The sequence below is a fragment of the Lynx rufus genome, unplaced genomic scaffold (genome assembly GCF_022079265.1).
Source record: "Lynx rufus isolate CCGP_SWC_20201006 ecotype Redwood Valley unplaced genomic scaffold, mLynRuf1.p SCAF_7, whole genome shotgun sequence".
Taxonomy (NCBI): Eukaryota; Metazoa; Chordata; class Mammalia; order Carnivora; family Felidae; genus Lynx; species Lynx rufus.
Window position 1 is genome coordinate 129,664,334 of NW_025814889.1, and position 9,138 is coordinate 129,673,471.

Here is a 9,138-nt window from a genome sequence, read left to right on the forward strand (position 1 = left end):
CACTTCATCCCCCCCCGCCCCCTAATCCCCAGCCTCAGTTTCCCCGTCTGTAAAATGGTAGTGGTCTACCCCACAGAATAGTTGTGGCGATGAACTATAAAATCAGTACAGTCTCTAGCACTTAATAGGTGCTTAAAAAAAATTAAAAAGGCCCTAAATGTACATTTAAAGTGAGAATGAGGGAGGTTGTCAGCTGAGAGTCCCCTGAGGAGGTGACATTTAGGGCTCTGCCGGCAGGGTCTGGGACTGGTAAGTCCCGGCTGTGGCCCGCCAGCCTCCTGCTCTGAGACTCAAGCCCCCGAGCTTTCTGGCTCTTTCAGATTCCTGGGGAGCACAAGTCCCATCCTGGCATGGCGGGGGGCCTCTGGAAGGGACAAAATCACACAGTTGCTCAGATTTCCAGACATTGTTGCCTTTTTTTTTTTTTTTTTTTTTTTAAGCGTCCTGTTTTAAATTGCTTTGTTTTCCGAGGGTCATATGACCGCTCCCCCTCCACCCCCGCTGGCCTGGGGCGGGCGCGGCGCGGGTGTTGCAACGTCGGGCCGAATGTGGGGATCAGCTGCTGGCCGCCACGTGACCCGTCCGGGCGATAAATGGACGGCGCGGCGCGGCTCGGCACAGTCGCCCTCGGCACAGTCGCCTTCGCCACTCCTCCCGCGCGTCCCGAGACGTCGGAGCCAGCACCCAGCACCCAGCACCGCAGCCAGCACCGAGCGCCGGCCGGATGGAGCGCCCGCAGCCCGACAGGCAAGTGAGGGGCGCGGGGCCGGGGACCGGCCTCTCCCCGGCGGGCAGCCCCTGCCCTGCCGCCCAGCTCTGGTCTCCAGTCCCTCCCCGAGACAGAGCCGGGAAGCCACATCGCTCACTCCCTTGGGTTTCCCGTTAAGGAGAAGCTGGGTTTCAGTCTCGTCCGGTGGGCCAGTTAGAGGGATAAAAGGTGGCTTACCTGGCTGGCTCCCCGGCCGGGGCTGGGGGACCAGATGGGTGTGACCCTAAGGTATCCCAACTTTTTTTTTTCTTTTTTTTGTATTGGACTTTTGAATGACCTTGGAGGTGCTCTCTGCTTAAATCTAGGATCCCTGGGGCTGCCCAGGCTGGGTGACAGTGGCTGGTTCTCTTACCAGAGCCCCCTGGTGGCCATGTCCTTGTCTTACTAGTTGTCCGGCACTTGAACGAAAACACCACTGTGGCTTTCCTGGCCCCATTTTACAGATGAGGACTTCACAGACCAGGGAGGCAACAAGCCCAAGGTCCCCTTGGCTAGCAGGTGTCTGAGCTGGGATTTGAGCCACCGTCTGTCCGCCTCCCAGTCTGGCTCCTTCCCTTCTCCCAGGAGTTCAATGAACATGTACAGAACAGGGGGTGATGTTTCTGGAAGGGGGGGTGTGGGAGAGAAAGGAGACATGACAGTTCTGCGGGAAGTGGATACAGACATATGGCAGAAATACTCCCAGAAAGGGATTCTTTTGAGTAACGCAGAGTTTCACAGGCTTTTTAAACCAAGCACTTTTATGATGCGCATAACATTTATTTTTTATTATTTAAAAAAAATTTTTTTTAACGTTTATTTATTTTTGAGACAGAGAGAGACAGAGTATGAACAGGGGAGGGCAGAGAGAGAGGGAGACACAGAATCTGAAATGGGCTCCAGGCTCTGAGCTGTCAGCACAGAGCCCGATGCGGGGCTCGAACTCACAGACCATGAGATCATGACCTGAGCCGAAGTCGGACGCCTAACCGACTGAGCCACCCAGGCGCCCCAATTTTTTTTTTTTTTTGATGCGCGTAACATTTTAAGAGATTTGTACCTGAAACGTCAACAAAACAGTTGAATTAAATCTTGGGTCCAAAGCCAATGCAAGCAGTGATGATGTAGAATATGAATGTTCATATTTCTGGGGGCCACTTCTCCCCGGGCGTGGCAAACCGCACCCCCCCCTTTTCGCCAATAACTTGGTATCAGGGTTTCCCAGTCGGTTGTAGGACCTGAAGCGCGTTGATGGGGCTGTGTTGGAAGGCAGTTGGGAAGGAAGGTGGCCTATGTATTAGATGGCAGGTTGGAGCGATTTCTGCAGAGGACTCTGATCGCTCTCTGAGGCCTGCTGAAGGGCAGATGGCAGGCTCAGAAGCTCAGCGTGGGGATGAACCCTGCTCAGAGCCACTCTTATTCACCCTCCCCCTCTCTCCCTCCCTCCCCCCTCCCCTCTGCAGCATGCCCCAGGATTTGTCAGAGGCCCTGAAGGAGGCCACCAAGGAGGTGCACGTCCAGGCAGAGAATGCCGAGTTCATGAAGAACTTTCAGAAGGGCCAGGTGACCCGGAAAGGATTTAAGGTATGTGGCCTGGTGGGGACCAGCCCTGGTGGAGGGTATGACAGGGGTGTGTGTGTCCAAGGCACCCAGGTCAGTGGTTTAAGTGGAAATTCGGCCCAGGGATGCTGAGGGACCAGATGGGCGTGTTCAAGGGAATCATTTTGCAGATGATACCACGGAGGCTTAAAGAGGGGAAGTGACCTGCGCAAGGTCACACAGCAAATTCCCAACCTGTGACGGTAGTGCTGTGGAGGGGCAGGGGCCCTAGTGCCATCAACTGAGCGCCTCCTCTGTGCTGGGCATTTTACAGTTTCTTATTCTGTGCCTCCCCTCTGGGTAAGGAAGATGAGGAAGGGAAGGTTCAGAGAGGTGAAGTAGCTAACAGAAGGTCACACAGCCAGTAAGTAAATGGGAAAGGCTGAAATCAAACCAAGGCTTGGTCGCACTTCAGACCTTGCGCTCGTAACGTAATTCTGATCTGCCTCTGAAGGCAAGGGGCAGCATGGGTTCGAGCCCGACCATGACCATTTCCTAATGGTAAGATTGTGGGGACCTCCTCTATGAAGTGGGGTTCCAACACAGTGTCTTCTTTTTTTTTAATGTTCATTTATTTTTGAGAGAGAGGGACAGAGTGTGAGCAGCGAGGGGTAGAGAGAGAGGGAGAGACAGAATCCGAAGCAGGCTCCAGGTTCTGAGCTGTCAGCACAGAGCCCGACGTGGGGCTCGAACTCACGGACTGTGAGATCACGACCCGAGCCGAAGTCGGACGCTTAACCGACTGAGCCACCCAGGTGCCCCCTCAACACAGAGTCTTCTTAAGCACCCGCTTCATGTGAGGCACTGATTTTCCCAGCACCGTTGTGGAATTCATGCGAATAAAAGGCAAGCACTCCAAGGGTCAGGCGGGTGTCTGGTGGTCAGACCTCAGCGTGAGGAAAGGCTTATTCAGCTTGAACAGAGGGGGTCGAGCAGGTGTATCCCCCCTGCTCCTGACACCCCGCCCTTTTGCAATCGGCACCCTCCCCCACTTCCAGCCCAAGAGATGCTGCAGTGACATGTGACATGCAGTTCCAGGAGGCGTGACACACACCCAGTTGGTGTACTGTAGCTGGGGACAGCGGGAGCCGCGGAGGTGACTGCTGGAGTATCCCATAGCCAACCACTGGGACTTTGGGTCTTGCGTCTGAGCCTCTGAGTTCAAAGTGGGCACAGAGATCCATGAGAGAACCCATGCTCGCGGAGGTGATGCTGATGGCGGTGACGTTTATCACCACAGCCTCTTAACCGAGGGCCAAGGGCCAGGCTGTGCCTAGTACTTTACCTGTGTCACCCTGCTTGACTCTCCCATCAGTCCCCTTTAGTACATGCTTGTCCCCTTTGGCAGGGGAGGGGACCAAGGCTTGACTTGACAGTCACTCAGACCTCAAATCGCCAAGAGAGGGCGAGCGGCTTACCCAAGGTCACACAGCTAAGGACCGGCCGAGCAGAGGTTAGAACCAGGTCGGTCACACTCGATAGCCCAGGCTGCTTTGTATCAGAAAGCTGCCTGGATTTCTGCCCTGTTGAGAAAGGAGGCTGCCATGAAGGTTTGCGGCTTACAAATAACTTGGAAACCTCAACCAGAACATCTTTGTTCTCCTTCAGACTCAGACTTAGAGTATTAATGTGTAATGGCAGTTCCCCAAGCCAAGGTGGACCGGGCCGGTCCCCCTAGACTAGACCAACATCTAGAGGTGTGGGGTTCGGAGTGCGTTTCCAGGGAGAATCGGCCGGCGGATAGTTACCCAGAGGTCAAAGTCCAGAGGCGCCGGGAGTCTCCAGTAAGCACTTTCATTCAGGTCCTCCCTTGCTCTAGAGCTGTGCTGGTTCCCTAGCAACGCCTGGGCCTGACTTCAGTTTCATCTCTTACTAGCTGTGAGACCTCGGTTTCCTCCCCTCTCTGAGCCTCCGTTTCCCTTTCTGTAAAGTGGGGACAGCAGCTCCTCTGTTCATAGGGACTAAGTTAGGCTGCGTGTTCATCCCATGGAATAAAAGGGTTTAGGCTCAGCAGGTGCATGATCGAATTCTCTGGCTGCTGTGTAGAGAGGATTTGTGGGGTGGGGGGGGGCAGCAAGAGGTGGGAGCCCAGCCTGGGGAGGTCGTGAGGGTCTCCTCGGGGCGGTGGGGGGAGGGGCCGGATGGGGTTCTTCCGCGAGGCTGGCAGCCTGACCTGCTCGCTCCGGTTTCAGCTGGTGATGGCCTCCCTGTACCACATCTACGTGGCTCTGGAGGAAGAGATCGAGCGCAACAAGGAGAACCCCGTCTATGCCCCCCTCTACTTCCCCGAAGAGCTGCACCGCAGGGCCGCCCTGGAGCGGGACATGGCCTTCTGGTACGGGCCCCGCTGGGAGGACGCCATCCCCTACACGCAGGCCACCAGGCGCTACGTGCGGCGGCTCCACGAGGTGGGGCGCAAGGAGCCGGAGCTGCTGGTGGCCCACGCCTACACCCGCTACCTCGGCGATCTGTCTGGGGGCCAGGTCCTCAAGAAGATTGCTCAGAAGGCCCTGGACCTGCCCAGCTCCGGGGAGGGCGTGGACTTCTTCACCTTCCCCAACGTCGCCAGCGCCACCAAGTTCAAGCAGCTGTACCGCTCCCGCATGAACACTCTGGAGATGACCCCCGAGGTCAGGCAGAGGGTCATCGAAGAGGCCAAGGCTGCGTTCCTGCTCAACATTCAGGTGAGGAGCTGGCTGGCAGCCCAGGGTGGCCACTGTCTCCCCTCACTGCTCCTGTGGGGACATCGCTCCTACACAGGGGCCGTGGGCTGTGGGTCATGGTTAAAGGCATGGTTAGGGAGTCAGGCTCCTAGTTCTGCCACTTCCTAGCCGGGTGATCTTTTTTTTTATGTATTTATTTATTTATTTTTGAGAGAGAGAGGAGAGAGCGGGAGAACACAAGCAGGGGAGGAGCAGAGACAGAGAGAGAGAGAGGGAGACACAGAATCCAAAGCAGGCTCCAGGCTCTGAGCTGTCAGCATAGAGCCCGATGGGGGGCTCGAACCTGTGAGCTGTGAGATCTTGACCTGAGCTGAAGTCAGACGCTTAACTGACTGTCCACACAGGCGCCCCACTAGCTGGGTGATCTTACCTCAGTTTCCCCATCTGTAAAACGAGGATGTAACAGCGCCTGCCTCTTAAGAGTTGTTGTGAGAGTCAAGTGAGTTTATACCAATCAAGTCCCAATGGCAGGACCTAGCACAGGGCCAGCCTTCTCACGGTTGGTTCGTGGTCTCTCAGGGTGTGAGAGGCACAGTTGTAGCACTCTGTGGCAACACCGTGCGACAACATAGACTTGTGTGTGGCCGGGTTGGCATTGCAGGGGTCACAGGTGTGGCCGGCAAGGCAGGATGCAAGTTTCTAGCATTGCCTCAAACCCAAGGGGAGCGTGGGCTTTGAGCAAGACCTTGAAGGATGACTGGGCGGAGCTGAGGGTGAGGTTCCTTCTAACCCGGATGTCGTAGAATCCTATAGCTCTCCCCTCCTCCTGGGGGCGCTGTGGGGACTGGGGTCTTAGCTCATGCCTTCCTGGGCCCCTTGGTTCCCAGCATGGCACCCAGCACCTGTTAGGGAGCACCGTCCCTCCCTTGCAGTCCCCTGACCGATGACAAGGGCAAACGGACCTGGTCAAGCCTCCCAGAAGGCTCTGTGTCTTTCGGAGGGCTTCAGAAAAACCCCTCCAGGGGCTTTGGAGCCGCTGGAAGGCTGGCTCTTGCTGCCTGACCTCTGGGTCAGCCTCGGTCCAGGCGCTTCCCCTGCAAAGCCTGGCTAGTGAGCATCACGAAACACACGGACCAAGGCTGAGTGGCGCAGGGGGCGGCTGGGTGAGGACAGCGGGCTGCAGGAGCCACGTACACTGGGTACCGCTCGCGGAATAAGACTTGGCCCAGGGACACGGGACAAGGGCACGAACAGCCCCAGTGAACCCTGACGTCAGGATGCTGGTTACCGGGGAGCATCTGGGGAAGAGCAGGCAGGCGGTTCTAACGTACTTGTCACCTGTGATGTCACTGAGACGGGCTGTGTGTCTTCTGTCTCTCAGCTGTTTGAGGAGCTGCAGGAGCTGCTGGGCCAGGACGCCGAGGACCAGAGCCCCTCGCAGGCACCGGGGCTGCGCCGGCGGGTCGGCAGCGGGGCGCGAGGTGAGGGTCCCCCCGGGGATGGCCGCTGTGGGAGGGGCGCGGGGCCCAGCCGCGTGTCTCGGGCGCCGCTTGGCTGCCCCGTCTTCCGAGTGTTCCGAGTGACAAGTAGGGCGCAGGCACAGGGCAGCAGCCTTCACAGTGGGGCTCGGGGCCAGTCCTGCAGCCTCTCCACACCTGTTTCCCCATCTCTGAAATCGAGAGCGGTCGATTGGTTCTCGTTCACCGTCACCCCCTCCCCCCGCCCCCCGCCCCTTTCATGGTTTCTGAGTGGAGACCCCCTGATGGGGGGCAGGGTGTCTGGAAGTGGTTCTAGCAGTTACCCTGCCGTGGGACCCCGGGGAGGCACGGGACCCCTCGGTCTTCTTGCGTGTTAGTCCTCCCTCATGTGCCTCCGTGGCAGTCCTGAGAGAACATCTGGAAAACTTCCAGAAAGACCAAAGTGCTCCATGAAATGTACCCTCATCGAGCCCGACACGGGCGTGGGCAAGATTGTGGTTTTGGGGGCGGGGGTGAACAGAGAAGTGAAGGCCAGCCCCCTGCTTGGCGGGTTACTGTAGGTCTTGCCCCTCGAGCCACCAGCAGCCTACCTCACCTGCCCTGTGGCTTTCCCACCTGTGCCAGGACCCTGTGGAGCCCTCTGTGGGTGGAACTGCGCCTGGGCACATGGGAATGAGGCCAGTCCTGATGGGATTGGCTAGCTGGTGTGCGGGGAGGGGGGGGGGGTCGTTACCCTAACACAGCAGTTCTCAAAGTGGGGTTCCCCGGAGTACCCCCGGAGGATGTGTCCTCGCCACGCGGGCTGGCTGAAAATGGAAGAGCAGACAGCTGGGAGAAGGAGTAAGCTCCCCGTCTTTGGAGATAACCGAGCAGTGGCCAGAGGGCTCTCTGTCTGCTCTAACAGACACTGAGGAGGAACTGTACCAGAGGCTGCCGAGACCCTTTTGCTGTGTTTTTCTGTGACACCCATACCCCCACCCGTGTCCACCTGTTGGTGACGTTGCCCCCTTTCTCTCTCTCAGATGCTGCTCTCACGGAGACTCCCAGAGGGAAGCCCCAGCCGAACCTCCTCTCCCAGGCGCCGCTCCTCCGATGGGTCCTTACCCTCAGCTTTGTGGTGGCAACGGTTGCCGTGGGGCTTTATGTCATGTGATTGCAAGGGTGCTGGCCCCTCAGGCTGTGAACTCTGTCCCACCGAGGGCCCTCTTTCTGGAGAGGGCACGTCTCTTGGCTGGCTTCCTTACTGTAGGCAAGGGGGGCTGTCTGGGCCCCCCGCCTGCCCTGTCCCTGCGTCCCTCTCTCTCTGGAAACGGAGGAAGAGCCTGCGGCATCTTCCCCAACCGAAAGCACATCCAACTCAACGACTTGCACTTCCAAACTGGGATGAGGGGTCCTGCCTGGACCCTCAGCAGCCCCCGTTCCTGCAACAGAGCCCAGAAGACATGGCCAGAAGTGGCAGCTGTCTTGAACCTCCCCATGCCCCGAGTTCGCGGTCTCCTTGACACGCCATGACCGCTTGCCCCGTGGGCCATGGCAATTTTTATACAAACGTGCAAAGATGTTGTGTCTTGTGTTTGTCTTGTTTTTGTCGGAGCCACTTTGTGTTCCTGGCTCAATGTGAACTGTGGTATTTTGTTGTGTTCTGTTTTTATAGCGGGGTTGGGGCGAGTTTGGGGAGGGGTGGGGAGGGAGGTGTTTAACGACACTGTGGCCTTGGTCGCTAACTTTTGTGTGAAATAATAAACTACATTGCCTGATAGTAACTTGAAGTGTTTTTCTTGGGCGCTGTTACCCTTGGGGAACTGACCTTTCCCCCACTTGTTTCTTGAATGCCCGGTGGGGAGAAGGGGCGAAGGTGGGGTGGAAGGAACCAGTTTCGGATGTTGGTCCCCGGTGTGGGAATGTGGGGGGCGAGCTTTTGGGCAGCGGGCGTGTGCAGCTTTGTGCGGAACCTTTTTGGATGCAGGACTGCTTTACTGAGGATGGCATTGCCCTGTTAGGCGGCAACGAGCAGCTTATGGGATAAAATTTATCTAGTCGATAACAGCGAATCTTTGGGACTACAGTGAGATGTGACACTGCTATGGAGCGCGGCTGTGGACGTTCGTTATTAACCTCTGTGGGGCTCAGTCCTGTCATCTGCAACACGAATGCGGTGAGACCCACATCACCTGCCCGTCTGGAGAAGCAAACGAGAGGCGTGTAAAATGTCAACATCGCCCAGCGTCAGCTCCTATTTTGAAAGGAGGGTGATCGGGGTTTTGTGATTTGGGCTAAGCGATTTTTGTGTCACCCCACCTGTCATCTCGTTTAATCCTCGCAGCAAACCTGCGCAGGGTGCTCTGGGGGTCAGGAAGGATTTAAGCCAGGTCTGTCCAGCTCTAAAGCCCCGATTTTTTTCCCCCTAAGTCATGAGAGCCACTGAAATATTAATAGTGCAGCTTCCCAATTTGGGAAAGTGAAAAGCCCTCGCTTAAGGTGTAGTTGAGAAAGCAGGGGACAAAGTGTTTCCTTATACCACTAGCACGTGATGACTGGGGAGTTTGGAGAACTTTGTCCTGGCTTTGTCACTAAGTCTGGAACCTTGGACAAGGCACTTGGCCTCCTTGTGTTCACTGGCAAAATGAAAGTAATACAACTACCTTCCGCA

At 56.8% G+C, this 9,138-nt stretch overlaps 1 protein-coding gene across 1 annotated transcript; it reads left to right on the forward strand.

Moving 5' to 3' along the window:
* The first annotated feature begins 607 nt into the window (after window positions 1-607).
* On the forward strand, window positions 608-8,251 carry HMOX1 (heme oxygenase 1). Its single transcript, XM_047066903.1, has 5 exons — window positions 608-747; window positions 2,212-2,332; window positions 4,540-5,031; window positions 6,392-6,491; window positions 7,511-8,251. Exons 1-5 carry the CDS (start codon window positions 725-727, stop codon window positions 7,639-7,641), a joined length of 867 nt encoding a protein of 288 aa, XP_046922859.1. The 5' UTR covers window positions 608-724; the 3' UTR covers window positions 7,642-8,251.
* Window positions 8,252-9,138: the final 887 nt, after the last annotated feature.

Coding starts and splice junctions, on each gene's coding strand:
- HMOX1 (XM_047066903.1), top strand. CDS start 725: ATGGAGCGCCCGCAGCCCGACAG. Junction 5,032..6,391: donor CGTTCCTGCTCAACATTCAG/GTGAGGAGCTGG, acceptor TCTGTCTCTCAG/CTGTTTGAGGAGCTGCAGGA. Junction 6,492..7,510: donor GGTCGGCAGCGGGGCGCGAG/GTGAGGGTCCCC, acceptor TCTCTCTCTCAG/ATGCTGCTCTCACGGAGACT.